At 41.3% G+C, this 23507-nt stretch overlaps 2 protein-coding genes across 2 annotated transcripts; one reads left to right on the forward strand and one right to left on the reverse strand.

The window, feature by feature from the left end:
• The first annotated feature begins 603 nt into the window (after positions 1–603).
• Positions 604–9247, forward strand: SCRG1 (stimulator of chondrogenesis 1). Its single transcript, XM_052682343.1, has 3 exons — positions 604–953; positions 5018–5267; positions 6937–9247. Exons 2-3 carry the CDS (start codon positions 5032–5034, stop codon positions 6989–6991), a joined length of 291 nt encoding a protein of 96 aa, XP_052538303.1. The 5' UTR covers positions 604–953; positions 5018–5031; the 3' UTR covers positions 6992–9247.
• A 571-nt stretch (positions 9248–9818) lies between these two features.
• SAP30 (Sin3A associated protein 30) lies at positions 9819–15950 on the reverse strand. Its single transcript, XM_052682339.1, has 4 exons — positions 15395–15950; positions 14522–14644; positions 12171–12269; positions 9819–10149 (listed from the first exon to the last, which is right to left on the reverse strand). Exons 1-4 carry the CDS (start codon positions 15689–15691, stop codon positions 10027–10029), a joined length of 642 nt encoding a protein of 213 aa, XP_052538299.1. The 5' UTR covers positions 15692–15950; the 3' UTR covers positions 9819–10026.
• Positions 15951–23507: the final 7557 nt, after the last annotated feature.

The raw sequence follows: 23507 nt of genomic DNA on the forward strand, positions 1-23507 counted from the left end.
TAGTAACAAACTTCTGCATGGGAAGCTGCCCAACAAGATATAGAACTACAAGTCCTTACAAAGACATGGGAGAACCAAAATGATGCACTAGATACTAGAAAATGTAAAAAACTACAGATCAAAATCTAAGGTAGAACTGTACTTCCCTATCCACATGAGGAAATAGAGACAGGATGACCAGAACAAAAGAGGGACCCAAACTGCAAGATACATGTAAGGACACTGACCAAGTCCCAGAGTTCAGCCCAGAGATTGTTTTCTTATTAATACTTCAGATCTATTCAAGGACCTCAATTTGTGTGTTTTTATCACACACATTGTATCGGATTACTTGAATAGTTACATTAGTCTAATATAATTTCCTCTGAAATACTGTTCAGTGTAACCCTTTACCTCTTGATTAAACATTGGCCAGTGATGAACTCAATGCACGGTGTCATATTGTAGGTCATACAAGAATCTGGCTAAAATAATTACAATTCTCCATTCTTTCAGTCTGAAAAAACAGAATTTCAAAGGCAAGGATTACACAAGCCTGCTGGCTGGCTGCATGCCCTGCTCAGCACAGCCCCGCTCGGGTGGCACAGCAGGGCACGTATTCCACAGGGCACTTCCTCCATTCATTCTGAGTGTTGTGGTTTGCTCACTTGAGGAGACACCTTGCCATCAGGTCCTGGATGGATGAAATGCTTCCTGCTGGAAGGGATGCACCCTCTATTCTTTCCCTCATCAAGGTTGGCAGTGTCTGAAAGAGGCAGTTCTTGAAGCCCATCCTCTGCCCCTCTCTGGAGCAGGGAGCGTGTCACTCACAGACAGAAGCCAGGCCGGACAAAAGGCTGTTTGTCCAGCACCTCTGTCAGCCCTCCCTCTGCTCATCCCCTCCAGCTCTAGCTCTGTGTACATCTGAAAAGATACTGCTAAGAAAGTGAAAAGAAGAGAAGCAGAAGAAAAAGGTACGTCTAGTTCCTGAAATTATCCCTGCTCACATGTTCTTCTGCTGCTAGTTAAAGACTGCAGAATTAGAAATTATGTGGGAACATACAGAAGATGATTTGGGGAGATCAGATACACTGTAGGCAAAATATGTTAATTGAGACAAATGTGTGGGTATAATCCAGCTAAAGATCCTTCTTTCCTATCTTGCTCTTCTTCATGTTAGATATTAACATCCAAATGTTAGATAGGCTGAATGTTAGATATTAACATCCAAAGCCATTAAACGTGCTATGTTGCTTTCCTGTACTTAGTATTATTGCAAAGTTGGTAAATGCAGAGAGAGGTGCACTCACAACAAATTGCTGACTTTAAGAGAACTAAATAGATTTTAATGAGAACTCAATTTCTGGAAAGAATCATGGTATTGATGGGAATTATAAAGCAGCAATTCACCGAATTCATCCTCAGTGGAATAGCTGCAGTCCTCACAATGTACCAACTGTTCAAGCAAAACAGATTTGAGTACTTTTTTATGGAAGAAAGTTCCTCATAATAATATCAGTTATGCAGTTCTTTTGTAATGATTTCTTAGGAATGTACTAATAAGCCTTCCTATAATGCACTAACACTGAAATATTCTATGTTAGATTCTGTTTTTTTCAGGTTGAAGCCAGGAATCACAGGTGTTTCTGAAAGATAACCTGACAAATAAAAGATGATTAAAGGGCATTTAATTGCAAGTGGGTGCTTTTAGCTCTTGAACTCCACACACAAAGAGAGTGTGATGTATACATATAATACATATAGAAAATAACATTTGCTTCATTTTTTAAGGCACAGTCAGCCAGCTTGCTAACCCAGCACATCACTGAACTGACTGGTAAAGATCATACACCACATCAGTATCAGATAAGCATACTGCTGATTTTTAGGATTAGGCAACTGGAGATGCACAGAAAAACATAACAACTCTGAAAAGTACAGTTAAGAGACAAAACTTGTAAACATGCATCTTTTCCTAATCCTGTAGGATCTCCTAGATACATTATGACACATATTTTTGAGCAATTCCTCAGTTTTCCCTGTTTCTGTCTCCTACTGCTCACACCAGAATTCCCAGCAGTAATACAGGAACTTCAAAGAGCATCACTATCTTCATGAAATATTATCCTTTAATTCACAGATCGGGATGCTGAAACGTGGTTGGTTTTTTTGTTTATTTGGTCTTTCTCTAACTATGAGATGGTGCCAAATTGCTTGTCAGAACAATTCAGATGTTCTCTGCTGAATGAGCAGGGATAACAGTAATTCCTGAATCACAGCACATATGCTCCAATGAAACTAATTTTGCACCATGCAAAACTCTAAGTCTTCCAAAGCATTTGTTTGTCCAGCTGAACTTCTTCCCTGAACTTTACTTACATTGTACCAAAGTAACCAGGGAGTTAACTCCTTAAATTGGATTTCTGCAACTGCCAGGAGCTCATTTTAAATATTTGTACATGGCTTAACTCCTCTGTTAGAACTGGAAGTGATATGGTCTTGATAGAGCAATCTGGTCATGCTTAGCATGGCTGGCACTGCTGCTTTTTCAAAGGCTTTACATAAATCTAACACCATTTGCTGGCAATGATTCTTTGCGTCACTTTGGAGATCGGATTTGTTCAATTTCCCTGATTTGTTTTACCAGAGAAGACTGTTTCCATGCTAAGCAAAGGTAGATAAGATCTCTGACACACATTTTGATGTAAATATGCACTTTCTAGCTCTGCTGTTTTCCTAAGCAATCAAGTGATATTCCATCATTGCCTTTGGAAGAATTCCCAGCAGTTTGTCAGGAAACAGAAGATTCTGCATCTGAAAGGTCTGCCAGGTTTATCACCACTGACCCTGTGCAGGGAACTGCTGAAACACCTGAGCAATCTTTCCCTGCAAATAGGCACCATCCTTTTACAGCAAATGACCAATCTTTTGAAGAAAGGTCTCCTAACTGAAAGTTTCCTTTCAGTTACTAACCACAAAGAAACAGGAAGTATTCAGGAAAAAAAAAAAAAAAAAAAAAAAACAAACAACAATGATTTTAATAAAGTACTGTTCTGAAAAGCAGCAGTACTGATTAGGCAAGATGCATAACCAGCCTGTGAGCAAAGCTGACTATCCACAGCATGCTGGCACATGACTTTGCTAATACCACTTTTGGCAGCCATCCATATCGATTCTCAATGATGCTCTATAGCAACACCTTCCTGTACTCCAAAGTGAACACTGAGTTATCCTCAGCTGTAGATCACGATTCTTGAATCCAGCAATTTGACAGCCTGCAGAAAATCTGTCAGTTTTTGGGACAGAATGTGTTCCTATTAATTTAGAGCAGATCGGCAGCTGGCAACAGATTGAAATGAGAATTCCAACTAAACTCCATTTAGGGAAAACTCATTCAAATTAAGTACAAAAAACGTGCACAAGATATTACAAATGCCTTGTTCTCAGGGGAGCAACTCACAGAATAATCCAACCACAGAAAACAAAGACAAAAACCTCATCTGTTTCCTAAATTTCATGGAACGCTTCTTCCATTAAATACTTACATAACGAAGTTCAATTATTTGAACAGAAAAATGTTAAACTGTATTCCTCTACGCTGATGTTTACCGAGGTACAGCACAAACTTCTTTGAGCATTACAAACCTCTGAGCAGAACCCTTGTAACTGCAGTATTTCTACTACAAAACAAAGTTATTAGTATAACAATGCAGATTCTTTACTTGAAACATCAGACAAAGTTTGAACAATTTTTACTTTATTTGAGAAGTGGTTTTGAGGCCTAAAACTAATAAAGACAGAGAGTTATTCAATACTGCACTCTAAGGCAATTTAAAAATAGATCCCCAAGGCTCCATTACCAGTATTTTATAGGAGTCTACTACTCAGAAGTTCATGTACAAGTTCACAGAAACCAGAAGGAACTGTTCAATTAATTTTGTTCCTACGATGGAAGTTTGAAAATACACAAGAGTTTATTATCATTGTAATCATATTCCTTAACCTATTAGCCGATTTTTAACACTTTGTTGGGTCAGTGATGTTAAAAATTTGCACAAAATCTTATGGAAAATATAATTGAAGAGCATCAGTGTAGCATTTGATCCCCAACATGAACTCAAATTGCCAGACTTCTTAAGTTGTCTGCCATTCATTATCTGAAGAAACAGAATATCAGCAAGATAGCTATGGTAGTTAAGAACCTACATAGGAAAAAAATACTGTAAGTACAGTAAATGTATACGTTTAATAGGTTTTTTTTTGTTTGTTTTTCAAGAGCGACTCAAGTGTTCCACAAAATAATACAAGCACAACTCAATTATCTGAGTGACCTCTATGCCTGTCATGCCCTATTTTTTTCTTATCTAGATAAAAGCTATGGCACTTGAACTTGGCATTTGTTATGGTCTTTGCTCAGAGGGTGTTTTATTGCTAATTATGTCCAGGTTAGTTTAGAATACCCTATCCTGTGCCCACATGTAACAGCCTAGAAGTCTGCAGTGGCAGCATAAAGGGATCAACTATGTGCCAACTGAATGAAAGACAACAAAACCTTTCTAGATGTTACCACAGTTAGAACTAGGAATGCTCATATTTTTTTTTACGGGGAAACATACAACTAGTGTTAAATTAGTGACTCATTTCAACATTCTCAACCAGCCAAAATCACCTGGAAAACAATGAGACTCACTGCCTTGGTAGCCAGCAGTGTGTTCACTCACATCGCTGAGAGCACACGGCCAACTCAGAGCAATTTTCTCAAGGTGAGAGGGCAAGTAATAACAAAATTGTCAGCAACAGAAGCTCAGTTCCCAGCGATAGGATTCCTGTGGTTGTACAGAAAGTAATGAATATCAATTCCACGGCAATCTTATTTACCTCCTAGGAGAAAACACCCTCCAACGCAGACACTCAAAGCTTCCATAAGTTCACAGGAAAGACAGAAAAATATAAGATAGAAAGCAGACTGGGGAAAGAGATCCAGCCAACAGCTGTATCCATGTCACGTATCTCATTTCTATTTAACACCGTTGCACAGGAAACTTTCAAAAAATGAAGATGCTCTCAGTTCTGCTTCTGCTGAGTGCCCTCCTGGGTGCCCACACAGTGCCCCCCCGGCGGCCCAAATGCTACAAGAGGGTCCTGCATGACCACAGCTGTCACAGCATTCCCGAAGGCATGGTGAGCCTCCGGCAAGTTGATGACAACCTGCAGGATCACTTTTGGGAAGGAGAAGGCTGCGAGACCATCTGTTACTGCAACTTCAAGGAACTGCTCTGCTGTCCAAAGTAAGATTCATAGAATGGCCTGGGTTGAAAAGGCCCTCAAAGGTCATCTAGTTTCAACTTCCTTGCTGTGTGCAGGATTGCCAACCCCAGACCAGGCTGCCCAGAGCCACATCCAGCCTGGCCTTGAATACCTCCAGGGATGGGGCATCCACAACCTCCTTGGGCAACCTGTTCCAGTACATCACCACTCTCTAGTGAAAAACTTCCTCCTAATATGTAACCTAAACTTCCCGTCTCAGTTTAAAACTATTCCCCCTTGTTCGACCAAAGATTACTCTGACTGCATAGAAACTGCAAGGGTTCTGTACAGCCACTTGTATTTCTACTATTTCTCAGTTTCCACTGCTGGAATAGGGTACCATTTTAGGGAAGTGTATCTCTTCGGGTAGCTTGAAAATGTATCAAGACGTATCCGATTACCTGACACACTGACAGTTTTCAACGTTTGTTTTTCAGAGCCTCACCGGGGACATGCTCAGCACACTTTGCAAACCTGCACATCCCAACACAGGGGAATTTGGCATTTAAATTATCCAACTTCTAACTTTTTTTGCCAGTAACTTTGATCTAAGTTCAGTCTGAGAACTACAGATCCTTAGTTGCAGCACTTTGCAATGAAAATGTTTTCAGGACCATCAACAAAGCCATTTGATATCTGTTACACAACAGAGGGCTACGATGCTACTCTAAGGCATGTGCAGATGTGTCAACCCAATAAACGATTCTTTAAAGACAGCTGCTTAGAGCAGTAAAGCAAATGCAGGGAGAACAGGTCCACGAATGCCTGCAAGGGAGAAAAAGATTTAGTTGATTTCTCCTGCTGGCTGACAAGAGCAGGACAGCAAAATTCTCATGAAATGTGGGGTATTCGCTGTTTTACACAAAGAATGTGCAGCTTTCCCCAGGAAATTTAGATAAAACATCAACTTGACAACTTACTAATAGTTTAGGGACATTATAACGTGATAGCTTTACATAGACAAGCAGAAATGACTTTCATACAAGCTCCTCTTGTCCAACATTGTCAAGTCCCCTAAAATCCAAAAGGCAAATTGCAGCATTCTTGTACAGGAATGAATTTGAGCCAAGTGGCAGTGACTCCTAAAAATAGGAACTTCACATTCAAACAGAGAGCAGGGTGTAAGTAATTGTTTCACCACATACCGTGCCCTCACAGTGAAAACACTTCAGGTTTTCAGCTTTAACCACAGAGCTTTGAACAGCTCCAGAAAGCCTCTTACTTGGATATAAATACATAGGGAGGTCTTTCTTCACCCACCTTGATATAAAGAATATCTACTCCGTAGGTCTGCCCGTAGAACTAACTGTGCTAAATAGTATGCGTACACACACCAGAATTATTATTTTTTTTTAATAATATCAAATATTTGATAAGCTTTACCCTCCCAAAGCTACAACACCATGCTAGAACTCTGGCACACTGCTCAGTCAATGAAAATTTTGCTGATGTTTCTGAAACAGGCGAGCAGAGGAAAAATATACAGTGCTCTCATACAGACCTGCAGCTGCATTTGCATTGCTGGAAGGGCATCCCATAAACACAGCGATCACACACACATCCTAGCAAAACCTGGAGAAAAAAAACAGCCCTGGAAATGCATAACATGTTAAAGCTCTCATAATTATTTAAGTATCTAATATGTTTCAGGGAGATTTTCTTTGGATCGAAGATATCTTTTGTGATTCCCTGTAACAGCGAGTGATCAACACAGCCTGTCACTGAGGACAACGGGCATCATTCCACAATCACAAAATACGCTTTCAAGAGAAAAAACAAAGCCAGCAACAGCCAAAACAAAAGAAATTTCCTCTCTAAGCACACTGTAGAAACTATCTTCCTGCTGGAAAAAAAAAACTTCCTCTCTATGCTTTGTGAAATATGTAAAAATTTCTCCTTCTGGATATGGTAGCTGCCTTAATTAGCTCCATATGGATGTGAAAGACTGTACCTGCTCAAATTGTCCCTGCATTTATCTCCTAGCAAAAAATATATAAACATATGCGTGCGAGTGTATCCTTTTAATAACTGCAACATTCTCAACTAATTTTCAAAAAGAAACATCAAGGTTAAGCCTTCATGTGGCTAAGAGTGACTCTTGCTGGAATCCACTGCAGCAGTGCAGCTTCCTATTGCTTTATTGTTAGCACTGCTTTAAGGCAATGCTAGTCAGTATCTGGCACTTCTGCACACTCTCACTTCTATTTGGGTGCCTGCAAAAAACAGAAACCATTAATTTGCATTACCCATATTTGAAAATTCCACTGGAAAAAAAAGAGTCAAAATTCATATTAATAGTACTAAGGTAGGTGTAAGTGATAATTATGTCTAACTCGTTAACTGCATCTGAAGTCTTGAAGTGTTAAAGATTGAGCTTTCAAAACACTAATAACAGCAGTGATAGAACATATATATGTATATTCAGAAAGACTTAGAAGGAGAATGGGACAGTAACATGGAACATGTAGTACAAATGTAACTGTCTTGCCCCTTGAACTAGTGCTCTGCTCACCTAGGGACATAGTTACTGGGAGCAGTGGGGATGGGTTGATGGTTGGACTAGGCAATCTTAGAGGTCTTTTCCAACCTTGACTCTGTGATAATAACCTTACAACACCACACTGTGGAAACTGCTACCATCAGCACACCAAAGTTATTTCACATATGAACATGAAATAGCACAAAGACTGTTTCACTTCATCTGTTAGTAAATAATGCTTAGATATGTGCAGTGGTAGGTTAATTATACATAACCAATAGTAAGAGTTTCAAGTAAATCTGCATTTACTATTTTTGCCAAGTAATTTTTAGACTATTGAAACAAAAGTTTGTACCATCATGCTTTTAAAGCCTGGTTCATATAATTACTCCTGAGTCATTTGGGCTTCTAATAAAATAATCAATGAAGGACAATAGAAGGTGGAGAATCTGGCAATTCACTGTCAAAATTACCAAATTCAGTGTTCTACTAAGAAAACATACAGTATCCACTTTAAGGGGGACTGCAAAGTCCTCCATAAGCTTCTAGTAGCAGTGAGGACATGTAGTTTCTGTGGGTTGTGCCATCTACTTTCCTTGCCAATCAGGTAGTGTATATCTGCCATTCACAGCTTTCCAGCGCAACAGCTACAAAAATAAGGCAGATGCAGAGGTGGGTAGTAAAGTCAGTAGATGATTTTCAGTTACTTCCCTTTTACCATTATTGATGTGGAAAAATACATAATCTGATGAAAAAAAAAGTTTTGCCACTTCCTACATGCAGCAGCATAGGGCCACAGACCTACTTCCAATATAAGCTCGTTCTTGGTTTCTCTCCTCACTCTCCTCCCCTCCAGAAAAAACTTCTACAGCCCCTGCCAAATCTATGCAGGAACATCCATCCCTGTTCGCCATCCTATGAGAAAGAAAAAGCCTTTATCCTTCAGATGTTCAATTCAGCACTGGGTTCCCCGGCTGCCTCTCCAACTAATGCTGTGTAGATAACAAATGTAACTCGTGCAAAGGATACTTCATAAACAACTTTACAGCCACTGCCATGAAATGAGTACCGAAACATCTTCCCAAAGAATTACCAGCTTTACCCTGCACCAGCCTGGTATCACCAACCAGCTTCAAGTTTGGCCAACAGTGCAAAACCCTAGCGTGGAAAGATATATGACACTGTAAGTTAAAGAAATTAGGGTACTTATAGCTCCTGAGAAGGAAGCCAGTTTGAGTTTTGGGTTCATTATCATTCAGTTTTAAGCAATGGAGTGCCACAAGTCAAAGAGCAAAATGGAGTATCTTGGTCGCAGTGATGTCTTTCAAAAAAAAAATCACAAGGCTAACACTAGCAGATTAGAGCACAGAAATACCACTTTCTCATTTTTCAGCACATTTGAAAAAGAGCTTTTGAAAACCTGCTAAGGTCAGAAGCTGCAATGAATGCTAACTGAATAAACTAAAGCTGTGTCTTCCTCTTCTTTAAGCTTTTTCTCCTGCCTTTTCTTCAGCCAATGCACACAGCTTAAAGCAAAAGGAAATCATGTTTCAAGATCACGTTTCATGTACCACATGTTTAGATTAACACAAAGCTAACAGTGAAAATACAAGAAATCATACATAACACTGTCTTTAACATCACAGACTTTACTAAGATACCAAATTAAAATAATATTTTGCTCGTCTTACTTTTAGTGTGTTGTTTTTAAACAGGTCTGAGTTAATGCACGCAGTGAACAAGAAATAGCATGCCTAATAGAAAATACCAAATCAGTCATTTCTGCCCAGCTAATAACTGCAACTGTCAATTAAAGCCTTTAACCTCACGAAAAAGAGCCCACTGCAAAATCTACCACAATTCAGGGATTTTTGCTTGTTCTGTTTTTTTTCTTTTCTTTTCAAGACAGCACTGCATTGCGAGAGCTTGAAGTACATTCATAAATGTATCCTTGGTACACTTTAATTGAAGAATATTTTTATACCATTACATAGGTAGTCAAAGCTTAACTACTAAGCACAAGTAACACGCTGAATAAGTTAGACACACCCACTTGAGCAACAGTATCAGTATTATTTATTTAAAATAGTTTGTGAGGAAATTTGTTTCATAAGAGATGGTTCTCAAATCATCAAGGTTATGAAAAAATAAAACAGAGAAACTCTCTGGGGACAAAAAGTTACAAAGAAAGCTTTTGCATATCAACAAAAACCCTCAGTCTTTTGATTTGTGGCCTGAGTCTCAGTCCCAGTCTTCCCTGCCTAATGAACACTGCTATCCATCTTTAGGTCTGGTTTGTTCTTGTCATTCTTGACCGAGTAGATGAAATACGCTAAGGTGTCCTTTTCATTCACTGGAATTGTCCTAAAATGGCAGCCAATTATCTACAAAGGAAGAACGCAAGGAAATTAAACACTTTATATGCAGAAACTTTATATAACTACATTAAAAGCTTGATCAAGCAACTTAGGATAAAGGAAACCCTGCCTCCCTTTGAAAATCTTCAGTATCATACATAAAGTATGAAAGGAACTGCTATCATTGAGTAATCTGAAACAAATACAGCACAATTTCTCAAGTAAAATGCCCAGAAAATTATCAGAAAAGAAAAGATTTCTCCCAACAAGCATGAGTATCTTTACATCTGTGCAGTCACTCCTTGAACACAGAGCATATAACATCTGCAGACTATCACGAACCTATGGCACACAAATGAGCTACTGCTCATTACTCAGGCTGAAGGAGGTCTGTATCAAGTTGTGTACAAAAAAAAGGAAGACCCAAATATGAGAATTTAAGACAGAGCATGAAGATTTAGCTCTTTGAAACAGGGGTGTCAATGACAAAAATTCACAATGCTGTACATGCTAATTATGTCAACTTCTACAGTCACTAAAGCTGAAGCTCGAAGTTTTTGTCCCTTCAGCACAAAGGACTGTCAGTTTTATAAGGAAATACTCAGATGGACTGACTGCCCCAGTCTGTTTTCCAGCTTTTTGCAGAATACTTTTTTTGGACTAAAATTAGCAAGAGGAAGTGAGAAATTGATCTACCATTGATCTACCACAAGGCACAAGCATAAAATACTTAATATAATTAGCAAGTTAGAAAGCTTTTCAAAACATACCCTGGGAAAAAAAAAAAAAGAAAACTAAACAGAAACAGTTTGACAGAGCCCTTTAAATTGGACTTATAAGTAAAGGCTAGCAGAAAATCCCTTGTACATTCAGACAAGTAACAAGAAATCATATGCACTGTAAATGACAGTAAATTCTGCAGCTACGGCTCACATGGACCTTTAGGTCAATCAAACAAAGCATGTGACAGAAGCTTTGCCTGTTCACACGGAGCAGCACATGAAACATAAGTTACTGGAAGCATCTCATGAGATGTACCTAAAGCAGACCCTTAGAAATGCCAGTTCTACAGAACAAAAGTTTTTGCGCTTTTTCAAATCAGTTCTGCTAATTCAAGAACTGGATGCATCCGTGCATCAACTCTCACATTAAAAAAGAAGAATTATTGAAAATACTTAACTGTAGAGGCAGCAGCATTGTATTTCTTCTACAGCTTAGCCCTGGAGAGCTCTCACACATTTAATAACCTTGGCATTAATCTGCGCTAATTAGTAGAGAGATCAACAAAATGTCTGCACTGAAGTACAACTGAGCATTACAGCACAACAATGAAAAGGTGGCAGCTATCCCTCCCTGCTGAAATGATCACCAGTGCTGTCGCATATTTGTGCCCTTGCAGTGCAAAAGAAGCACTTTCAAATTGCACTCCCATACAGAAGAAATGCATACATCTGCACTCAAATATAGCTTAAGTGCTTTTAGAAGTATTGATAATAAAAAAAGAATTTCATGAACTTCTATTTTGTGATAATAGATGCGCAGTTTTTAAACGAGATTAATGATCAATAGAAAACTTTTTCAGGTTTCTGCACTTTCTATGTATGAACAGATGCCTATATCAATCGTTTTTTTTTAAAGCCAAGCATGATCTTACTTACTAGAACTTCACTGCTACCTCTCAATTTCTAGTTATCATCAGTAGGATACTTAAGCTGAAGGTGTGGCTGATGCACAGGTAAGAAATCCATGGTTCTATGACATCCAAAATGCACAGGTCACCTCACTGTTCAGCTCACTGTTTTCAAGGAGCACACACACACTTCTGAAAGTTAAGAGTCCCTTCTCTGCAAAGGGCTCTTACTTCTGCTTTACTTGGCTCAGGAGATGTGGCAGTGAAGGAAGCTAGATAAGCAGCTCCTTTTTGCTCTCTTAAAACCCAGATTATATATGCGCTTCATGCAATGATCAAATTGTACAGCAAAAAAGCCAACACAACGCATGCCACGGTGAATTGCATTTTCTATTATGGAATAAACACTCATACGTACTTCAACAAGCTGTGCTTTGTTAAGTCCCGGTCTGGTCTGTAGCTTGAAGTGTCTTTTGTACCTTCGAAGTGTGTTCACTTGTAACTGATATAAATCAACCTAAAAGAAAAGGAGGAAAGGGAAAGAAAAGCAACCTGATGTAATTGATAAGGTTTCCCTCATCATCTTGGAAACTTGCACATACACAGCCATACTGTCAGCTCAGTAGAGCTCATTTTGACAGAAAAAGTACCACTTCACACCTTCTAGGAGAAAGAAAAATCATTCCATTTCAGCTTCAGAGCAGTTTAACGTTACTGAGTATGGTTCTTTCTCCTGTTAGCAGCAGACAATATTTAGAACTTACAGTACTATAATCTTTTCTGTTTTTTTTTCTTTTATTGTTGCCATTTGTTCTCCATTTTGAGCGTGATGACACAAAGCACAGGAACAAATCTCATAACATCTATGAAGATTCTGATTCAAAAAGAGGTCTCTGCATTTCATTTTCAGCCATGAAGTTTTTCACGAGTTACATGTAAGATATAGCAGCATAGCTGCACCATGAGACAGCATGCATTACAACCAAGAAAAAGTCTAGCATGTGAAGGTTTTTGGCTTGAAGTGCGAGGAAAAAAGAAAGCCAGTCTGGTCTCCAAGAATCTCTCTGCTACAATAAGCACAACCGAGGAGTTACGTACACAGGCACAGTTGCCCAAAACTATTTTTCAGTGTGAGCTGACAGTTCACAGCATTGCACAAGCTCCTCACAGGGATATAAATACACGGTCTCAACCCAGTACTCGCTCAGTTTTTAATCCCATGAACTCAGATCAACAGCCACTTCTCCCAGCAACAGCTTACCCTCCCAACTCCTTGACAGTATAAAAGTTTAATCAGAAGACTGAGGAAGAAAGGAAGCTAAGAAAGCAGGTTGAACAAGAACTTCTGTTAGGTCAGTTGCAATTACAGCAGTGTTCTCCAAACTTCCTGCATTAAAGACTGGTTAAGGCATTAACTCCTATTTTAAAGTCATCTAGCAGCCTCAACTATTCAATATTTAAGGCAACAACAGTGCCAGTGCACTCTTCGTGACCTGACCAGACTTGATACAATCCTGCCTTATATGTTAAGGGATGGGCATGCCCTAATACTCAAGATAGCAGCACTGTGGAAATAAGTGTCTCTTAGTATGAATCACGAAACAGCTTCTCCTGGAAACTAGAAGGCCCTACTGGTGGTCAGCAGTAAACTGGACAGCAATTCAAAATCAAGGTGGTCAGGGGCTGGTGGGCATCTAAGGCACAGAGCACCACATGGAAAGTACATGCTGCTGTTGCCCCAAAACTCTCCACAAATACCTACTTTCCTGTTCTACTACCACTGAAAATACACTTATTTTCTCCTGTACTAAGGATATCCATCAGTTGTGTCATACTTTATTGTTGTCTGTGCAAATAAAGAGGCAAAAGCTGCAGTTACAACTCTGCCAGAGAGCTACCTTAAGCCACGCAGAGAACTTTCAGAGATGCCATCCAATGTTTTTAGCTGACAAAAACCACAGCCCAGCATCAAACTACTTCCAATCTCCTAAAATCCTCTTAGTCAGAGCCTTTAGGCTTGAGCCTTGTGCCTCCAGGCAGAGATTCCTCCATGAAGTTTCATCACCTACACTATTGATGCTGACCATAAAGATAAGTTAACATTTCTCAAACAGTTCTGATGAACCCTGGAAAAATCTCTTGGTTGAGGCCAGGTAGGCTCTGCTCACAACACACAGACCATAGCAGAAATAATCCAGCACACGTGTGGGAAGAAGAAAGCTTTAAGTACATTCACATTATATCATTAAAAAAGTTTGAAAGTAGTTCACTTCCAAAATGGGTGGTGTTTCACTGGCCTGCAGCAGAGAAGGCAAGTAGAAATGCCTTCTTAGCTCCTTTTCAGCAAAACTGCCTGAGCACCTCTGCCCCAACCAGGACTGAAACCAAAGAGCTCTCTCACTGAGAAACTTCCAGCTACACTAAGTGGTAACTACAGGTACTATCTGCAACACATTTCAAATGGAAAGAAAGGATTGGAGGGTTGTGGCAGAGAAGCATTTATAACCCAAGTCTTGCGTGTCCTGTCAACCCTTACAAAGACTGATTTTGTTAATATGTAGCAAAACAACTTCCAGCAGGATCCTGGAGCCAAAAACCATAAGGAAAGTTCGGTACTGCAGTTGTCTGAGATTCTGCAAATGCAGCAGATACACTGTAAAGTTCAGCTTGCTTCTGCCATATCAAAAGCTGAGCGAATCAGGAGCCACCCCCAACAGCAGGCACAGCAGTACAGATTTAACATAACTATTAGAAAAAACCGTTGGCTACCTCGGGAGTGTCGATGTCTTGCACTGGTGAGTCACCATCGTCATCACTGCCTTTTCTCTTCCTTCTATTTCTCACACTCTGAATTAAGTTTTTGTGGAAGTCACAGATATAAAGGTGTCTCGCCTACAAGAGTAAGACCGCATCTTTCAATCAAACCCATGCAAGCTCCTCCCAGTCTTGCGGTATAGAGGCATCTACGGAGACATTCTTTCGGCAGCCTCGCTCACGCGGAGCGATGTGGAGAAGCTCTCCTGCCGGATTCCGCTGCACGGAGGCATTGTTATGCCGCGCGTTACCTCCAGCAACTCGGCCGGAGGACGGGGAAGCGCAGCGGCTCCGGGCTGACCCGGAGGGAACCGCGCGCAGCGGGGACACGCGCGCACACAGCCCTCCCTCCAACCGCCCGCCGCAACTCGGGGATCGGCAAACAAACACGCACAAAAATCCGAAAGCCCACGGGAGGCAGGCGTCCTGCGGGAGGCAAAACGCCACCTCCTCCCGCTCCGCACGGCTTTACCTCCACAAGGTCAAGCAACACGCGGGCCGCTCCCCCCGCGTCCCGGCTCCCCTGCGCAGGGCCGCACCGTACAGGGGCACTGAGCCCTCCGCGCCCGGGGCCCCGCGCCCACGGCCGCCGGGTGGGGCAGCGACGGCCCGGGGCTCCTGGCGGGACGGGGCGGCGGCAGCGCTGCGGGCAGGGCTAACCGCGGCGCGCTCCGGGAAAGGAGGGACAGGGAAACGGCGCTTCCCCGCCGCCAGCAACAACGAAAAAAAAAAAAAAAAAAAAAAAAGAAAAACGCAAACAAAAGAAAACACGCCAAAAAAGAACTTTAAAAGCCGCCCCCGAGCCGAGCCCGCTGCCGCAAGACTTACGCTCTTGTCCAGCTCGATCTTCACCTTCTTCTGCGAGATGCTCTTCTGGATCCTCTTGCTAAAGCTGGCGTTGCCGGCGGCGCGGCCGCACCGCTCGCCCTCCTCCCGCAGGCAGCACAGCTGCCCGGCCCCGGGGCCGCCCGCCCCGGCCGCGCCCGCCGAGCCCGCGGCTCCCGCAGTCAGCCCCGGGGGCGCCAGCCCCGCCGGCACCTCCGCCACGGAGCCCGCGCCGCTCGCCGCGGCGGCTGCGGGGTCGGCCCCGCGCTGGGGCAGCTCCTCGGGAGCGAAGCCGTTCATGCCCCGCGGCGGGCCGGCGGGAAGCCCCGCAAGCGCCGCCACCGCTTCCTCCCGGCGGGGGCACTTGGGCCCGGAGAGCTCTCCGGCCGCGCTCAGCCCAGACCGCGAGACTCGCCCGCCGCGGGGGGACGCGCAGCGCGACGGGTACCCGAGCTCCGCGACTACCGGCGCGCTGGCGGCACCCTACGGGCCGCCCCACTTCCTCCTTCCCCCTCTGTCATGTGGAGACTCTTCAGCTGTTTCCTATGCAACAACAGCAACCTGCCCGCCGCCCCGCCCCGTCGCACCGCGCGTGCTCGCAGCCGCGCCGCGGTGCGCGCCGGGAAATGCAGTTCCGCCCGCCGCTCTCCGCTGCGAGCGGCGACGCGGGGAAACTACGGCTCCCGAGGTGCGCGGATGGGGAGGCACTCCGCTCGGCCCCGGCCGCGCTGGAGGGGCGCGGGGCGCAGCTCTGTGCCGCGGCTCTGCCCACCCCCCGCCGCCGGGGGGCCGGACCGCGCTGGGGTGGCGGCGGCTCGGGCTGGCTGGTAAGGGGCCGCCCTCGCTCCTCCCCGGCGGCGAGGCCGTTGGGATTTGAAATGCGGGCGTTCGGCGGGGCCGTACCGCCAAAACGCTGGCGATATCGAGAAGAGCGAGCGTTTCAGCTCTCGGAAAGATACACGAGAGCGGCGTTAACGCAAAGCCTTTAATAGCTCAGCCGCTGTGGTGACGGAGGGGCCGGCTCTGACCTATTTTCGCCCGAGTGCGTTTGGAGCGCGAAAAGGAGGCTTTGCGTTCCTTTTGAACCCTTAAATTCGCGAACAGGCATCTGGGCTGCCTGCGCCCCGAGCGCCGTGAGGTAACCGCGGAAATATGCGGCCGTATCCATTACCGTGCGCTTGTGGAATCAGAAGAGTAACCGGGAGGTCAGCGAGCGATTTGAGGAGACGCAGATCCCGTGTAAGCCGAAGACCTGCCTGAGCCAGGGAACGCGATTATGCCGCAGTTTGGGTTTGTGCTGCAGATGGCTTTTTAATCTGATTGCATAACCTGGCATTAGAGAACAAGGGTAGGTCCCGCTTATGCTCCCAGTTGTGACTGAAGGATTCAGCAAGCGGAGTTAGGCTGAGCATACAGTAACAGACAGCGGTTACGCATGAGGGCACGTTTCGTGATTAAAGGGAGGAACTGGATAAGAGCTGGAAAAAATAGCAAACCCTCCTTTGTTATCGGCCCAGCTGAAGACTGAGCGAAGCATCTGGGTTCAATTCCACGCCCTGCCACTGTGTAATCTCAGAAAACAGACGTTTAACTCACTGCTAAAGCTTCTTGTTATTCGACCCTTTCAAAAACGATAATGATGTTAATGATGAAAAACAAACGAAAACACACAATAGGAGGCCTTACCTAAAGAAGATATAGGAAGCATATGCTTGAAACGCTGAGAGAAGTGTGAGTTCCAGGAAGTTTCCAGTGGAAATCAAGGTCATTAGTAGCAATTTCTAACACCTCACACTATGCCTTTTGAGATCCATTTCATTTCTTCAGGTGGTTTTGACCTTACAGTGAGCATAAAATACAAATCTCTGTTATGTTTGCTTGTGATCTGTTAAAAGCGTAGAGACTGCTTATACGTCTCGGATGCATTCCCGATCCTCTTTGTACAGTTTGTGGGCAGCTGAAAGCCTGATTTCAGTTGTGCTCGCCAGTATGTTAATTCCTAAGCTGAATTTCAATAGAGCAGTATCATAGTTTCACGATTAGATCACGATAAGGCTGCAGCAGGGTTGAGAAACACAGCTCTGCTTCTGCTGTAAGCTGCTCACTTTCACACCTGTGCTCTGTCTTTCTTTGCGCCTGTAAAAGCATTTATAATGCTGTATGGCAAACTGGGTTGGGTTACAGCTAGACTAGGGAAAAGAAAATCAGTTAAGTTAAACTCCCATCTGCTTTACTGATCAGTTACATGATCGTGTCCTGGCAGAAAGGAAGGTCTGATGGAGGGCAGGAGTGCGTGAATGATTCAAGAACAGGGAAGGAACATCTCCTTTGGTAGGAATGCCTAAAAGCTACTTTGTCTTGAAAAAAGGACCCAGATTCACAAATAGGCCCTGAACTTCCTGGTACCAGGGAAAGCCAGGCACAAGTGGAAGCTGAGCAGTTTATGCACTTTGAGATGCCGTATGTCCCAGCTCGTGTTAGCTTTTGACTGATGTTGTTTGTAATTTGAGAGGGAAGAATGATAACTGGACACATCACCTTGAATATATTGCAAGCACACTGTAAATGTGTCTTGGAAAGGAAATGTAGTTCATGACTGCATATAGAACTTCACATAATAAGGTTCAGTTGGGGCTGGCTACTCCCTTCCCCATCAGGTACCATTCATCTGAAGTCTGAGAGTATTTCAGTGCACTTATGTTCAGCACCTCAAATTGTCCTGTTAGCAAATACAGCATTAAGGAAAATAATTGGTGCAAGTTTTAACAGTAAATGTACATTTTATTTGTTTCAGACTGTAACTGTTTCAATTAAAAACAGATTTCCTTAATTTGCTACAGATATTCTACAACATTCCCTGATGTTTTTGATGAAAGAGCAACCAAATCAACAGGAAGTCACTGGCCGTGTGTCAGAAATCATGGAAACAGTTGATATGGTGTATTTTAAGTACTTTAGATGCTGAGATCTATTTCTCACTGTAAACGTGATAAAGAACAGTGAACAAATCTCTTCTTCCTTAGCAGAAACAAAGTTCTATCCTTTTATCATGCTCTTCTTTCTCAAATGTTTGATCCTCTCCCACTCCAGCACCCATTAACTGCAGCTGCCTCCCATTTATTGTCCAACTGTTGAAGCATAAAGCTGAAAACACTAGAATGTTAAGATTTACCTACAAACCACTTTTTTTTTTTTTTTTCTTCACTGGAATAGCTAAAATGCAACTTTGTAACAAAATCTCTATTAGCACACATAGAGTTTACTGTAGGAGAACTAAGATGATAAGAGAGAAAATCCTACCTTTAACCAAAAGAATTAAATTGGTGTAAAACTGGTGTTTTTCGGGCTTTGAGTCATCCCGTTGAAGCCAATGTTCCTTTTGTTTTCTTTTTAAAGCATTCCAGCTTGCAAAATGAAAATTACGAGTGTATAAGAGTTTATGTAACAGGTGCTTTTATTAGATTTAAAGCAGTAAATAGGGTCCAAAAATAAACACTGTATTTTAAGAATAATCTAGGTGTTACAGGATTAAAACTGATAAGCCCGTGTACTGTAAAAGCTTTGAAGGTCTGTAATGCATGCCCCTTCACAGTTTGTACCAACTCACTTAGTGCAATAAGCAAAGGACCTTCTTTTAAAAGGCTTCATTTTCATGTGCAAAAAAATGCATAAACATTGGTACAGAAACATGAAGTGTTCTTTGCTGAATATATATGGCAGAAGTTATTTGTTGTGGGATTTAAACATTAAAATACACTTTACAAATGAAAAGTATGGGTCATATCCGAATGCATCTTAAGTGTGATGTTTAAAGTATAACTGTGTACGAGCACAGAGCCCACCTTTAGCTTTGTGTTGAGGTATGTATTAGGTTTCAATAATCTTTCTCCTCACAAGCCCCCATTCATGCAAGTTAGAAGAGCACATCCATCTGTTTGTTTCAGAGCCACTATTGCACTGATCATTTGTCCATCCAGGCTGCTTTGATTAACATTTCATTTCACATTCACGATTTCACAGATCACAGTCAGAAATAAACCCAGCAAGAACCAACAGTAGTGCTCTTGTGAAATGTAACGCAATAACCAGAGATCTATGGCAAAAACTATCACTCCCAGAGGTTTTGCTTAACAACATAATAAAAAATTAGCTATGAATAATAGGTCCAACACTTGTGTATGACTTAAGAGTTATTTGTTAATCCCTTGAGAAGAAATAAAGAGCTGGGCCGGCTCTTCATGTTGACAGCAAAAGAAACTCATTTTTTACAGTGAATTCTTGTGGTCTCTCTTGATACCAGGAAAGCAAAGCATATAGTTATTCTTACCATCTTACCTTCTGAGAAGCACAGTTTCCTAGTTACATAAACTTAGATTTGACATGGTCCTTAATCACTTTTTACTTTGAATAATGCATATCTTTGTAGCTTTGTCTTGGGTTCTAGAAACGACAATGCTTCTTTACACCATCATGATCTCTTCTGATTTGGATTCTTTTTATACAAAGGAAAACGGAAAACCTCAGCATCCCTCTATCCCATTGTAGTGTCCTCATCTTGGCAGCACAACTGTAAGCATCTTTAGGTCTGACTACACACTTCAAATCAGCAGCAGCTACAGAGTGCTTCTTGGGAACAGGGGAACACTTCCTCCACCTAAATCTACAGCACATAATTTAAAAATTCTTCAGAGGATGATTATCTGCACTCAGTCAGCAGAAACTAAGTAAATTCTGATACTAGTATGGATACTTTCATAAAAATAAAATGAATAAAATTATGTTTAAATGTTTTCCTGGCCTCTTGTACAGTTCACTCTGTTTAAAAGATGAAGGGTTATACTCCAACAAACTCAAGTATAATTATAGTTTTGAACTAAAATTTTGTGGTTTTTTTCTGATATTATCGAAAAGAAACCCTTAATAGAAAAATATGGGGAAAAGATCAGATAAAAACTTTTGCAAAATTTCTCACAAACAAAAGACCAATAGCAGAAGTTTTGTAGTTGCAAAGCACACAGGGCACTATGCTTCTCACATTTGTACAGTACTTACAGTCATCAGTCATTCAATACATAGCAGTTGATCAAAAACATTGCTTCTTTCTTAGAAATCATTAGATTGTGATTTTTCTGTGTCATCTTTCATGCTCTAATCCTTTACTTAGAAGATGAAGTTAGTCTCAGCTTTCATAGTCATAAAGCTTCCAGCCTTACAGTTGCAAAGATAAGTTTGAAATCAAATCAATATTTTCTAAAACAAAACAAACAAAAATACAACATAACCACAAAGAAAAGGTGACTCTCACCCTTTAGTTTCAACATTATGATGTTTAAACAGATACAAGGGGGTTTAAAGGCTTTTTATCTACGTGTTTGGTTTTTAATACTTATTGATAAGCACAGGTGAGACCTCATTCTGCTGTTACAACCATCCACAGGCACTAAAAAAGACCTTACCTCTCTCCACAAGTGACTGAGCAGATTTTTACATGATCTTGTAATTCATGTCAGAATTAGCAAAAGTAATACTGCAACTCTTTACCTCTTAAGCAGCTGTGGTTATCTACATTCATAGTGTATCATCAAAGTCTGTTCCAAAATGAATTGTATCTTTACATATTTTTCTTTTTAATGCTGGAAAAGTTGAAAGGTGGGTATTATGCTTTTAATATTTGTATACATTACGATAATTAAAACAGAAATGCTAATTATTAATATAAAATGTAAAAACTGCTCAGCAATCAAGCTAATGAACTGCAGCATGTTTGATCGAGTAGTAAAAAGTCTTGCATCAAAATGGATTCTCTCAAAGATTTATACCAGTGTTCAGTATTGGAAGGAAAGCATGGTAAATAAAATTCCATCAGGAGACTACCTTCAAAGGCACACTCTTGTCCTGAACTAATTAGTTATTTGATGTAGAAGGACTCACAGTGGTATTTCCTTGTCCAAAAATGATTTTCGTACCAGGATGTACTTCACATGACCATTTTAGTTAATTCCTATTTCTTTACTACTTGGACACAATGCCACTGAGCTTATGAGTATTACATTTCTTACCAGGAATCGGGCTGTTTGCAGCCACTTCTCTCTACTGGCTGCAGGAGACAGAAGAATGCAGATTCCTTCTTCCTCCCGTGGCCCGCAGTATACATCTCTGTCAGCTCCCTGTATTCTTTTCTTTCCTAAAAGATTTAAGAACAGCAATTAAGTAGAAAACAATTTTTGCTGTCAAGTTCAGTTTGCTTGCAAGTTTCTTGCGCTCAGAAGAATATAGTGTTTCTGAATGGAAAAGGTATAAACAAAACATTCTGTAGAAGTTTCAACATTTGTAAACCGTCATCAGTTGTCACGTGCTTCTTTTTGGCAGCATGAACATTAGTGGCTACTCTCACACAGGTGCTTTGACTCCTCAGGAGCAGGACTGGGATGAGAGCCTCTTCAAATCCCTTTCCTGCATATCACACCTCCAGGGCCAGACACAATCCATCCCTTTGTCTTCCTGTGCAGAGGTAAAAATATCCTGGAACTAATGGCCTCCAAATGATGCAACATTTGGTTGCAGTAATTACATAAAGAAGTCCATGTTTATGAAGATTTTGGGAAGTGGAGAGGTAGGGGCAGAAGGAACAAAATGTTTTTTTACCCATTTAAACCAATTTGGTGCTGACATTTATAACATCACAGTTTGAAGCCCCTTTATACTGCCTGTGAAAATAACGAATGAAGAAGGGAAAAGAAAGCTATTTTCTCATATTCTAAAAAGAGATGAACAACATAGAAAAACATAAGGAAGTATATTAAGATCCAAATGGGAAAAATATTACATGAGTTGAGTATTTCTTTGAGTGTAAATAGGTAAATGAAATTCAGATTAAGATTGAAAAAGTTCGCTAAAATATAACATTTACTGTGACCAGGAACAGCTGGTGTTCCTAATATTATCTGCATCAGTACCAAGAGAGATTTGTTGTGTTTATTTCCTATCATGTGACCATTTCAGTTTCACTCTGCTCTGCAGCTGTCCCTGGTAGTGTGTAATGCAGGCTGTCTTTGTTTTAAGTATTTGGTACACAGCACAAAGTCAAAACAAGTCACTGAACTTTCAGAGTAAAACAGCCTGGTGTACCAAGGCCACTGTTTGCCTACGAGCTGCTTAACTGGTTATGCAGGCTTTATAGTAGCACATGTAATAAAATGGTAATGTTTAGAGAGTAAATATGTTTCATTTTTATAAAATATATACCGTGTCCGTGCTGTACCCACTGCAAAAAAAAAAAAAAAAAAAAAAAAAGAAAAGTTCTAATATCTGATACTTTAAACATAATTCCCTATTGACAGACACAACAGCTTGGAGAACTTTAGATAAAAAACGTATATAACTGCAGTAGTCCAAAGTACAAAGAAAAGAACTGCTTATATTTCAAACACTAAAGCAAATGGAGTGCTGCTTTGAGTTTAGGTAAGCAACAGCTTAGGTTGTCGTACATTTTGCTTTTAATCCTACAGCTCCCACATCAAGCACAAGAGACACTCATGAAATAGGCCCAAAAACAGTTGTTGTCTGTAGGCCTTGTAACTCACAGTAGAAATGGACTCCTAAAGCAGTGACCTATTTAAATGCTTTTAATGTCTTGGATTTTAAACTTTCAGTTTCCTACAACAAAAAAATTCTGATAATTTAAAGCTAAATTTGCTTTGCCTTTCAACAGGTTGCATTGCTATTTGTGAAGTTAGTTAGGGGATATTAAAAGCATGAGTGGTTATAACTCACTCTCATTATTCATCCGGTAAACAGTGACTTCTCATGTCTGTAAGAGAAACCATTTCAGCTGCAGACTGCAATTAATCAAGAATGATTTCTTTCCACTTTCACTGCTATTAATGCTACGTTATGGTGCACTCCATACAGGAATTCAGGTAATAGCAGAGTCTCTGGGAAGAGTAGGCCCACTTCATACAGAGGAATGAATTTAAACTGACACTGCCATCGTATATACGCTTACACCACAATAAAAGCTTGGTCTGAGTTTTGGTCATGCAATTGGGTCTGCAGTTCCCTCACCTGAACCACATCTGTTCCAAGCAGAACAGATATGTTGATTGAAACATTAATT

The sequence above is a fragment of the Tympanuchus pallidicinctus genome, unplaced genomic scaffold (assembly GCF_026119805.1).
Source record: "Tympanuchus pallidicinctus isolate F22 unplaced genomic scaffold, pur_lepc_1.0 scaffold2, whole genome shotgun sequence".
Classification (NCBI taxonomy): domain Eukaryota; kingdom Metazoa; phylum Chordata; class Aves; order Galliformes; family Phasianidae; genus Tympanuchus; species Tympanuchus pallidicinctus.

Bases quoted from the DNA above. Each gene is read 5' to 3' on its own strand.
- SCRG1 (XM_052682343.1), top strand. From the start codon at position 5,032: ATGAAGATGCTCTCAGTTCTGCTTCTGCTGAGTGCCCTCCTGGGTGCC. The intron at 5,268-6,936 runs GTAAGATTCATA...AATATGTTTCAG, and splicing joins GAACTGCTCTGCTGTCCAAA to GGAGATTTTCTTTGGATCGA.
- SAP30 (XM_052682339.1), bottom strand. From the start codon at position 15,691: ATGAACGGCTTCGCTCCCGAGGAGCTGCCCCAGCGCGGGGCCGACCCC. The intron at 14,645-15,394 runs GTAAGTCTTGCG...TTACTCTTGTAG, and splicing joins AGATCGAGCTGGACAAGAGC to GCGAGACACCTTTATATCTG. The intron at 10,150-12,170 runs GTACGTATGAGT...CTTCCTTTGTAG, and splicing joins ACAAAGCACAGCTTGTTGAA to ATAATTGGCTGCCATTTTAG.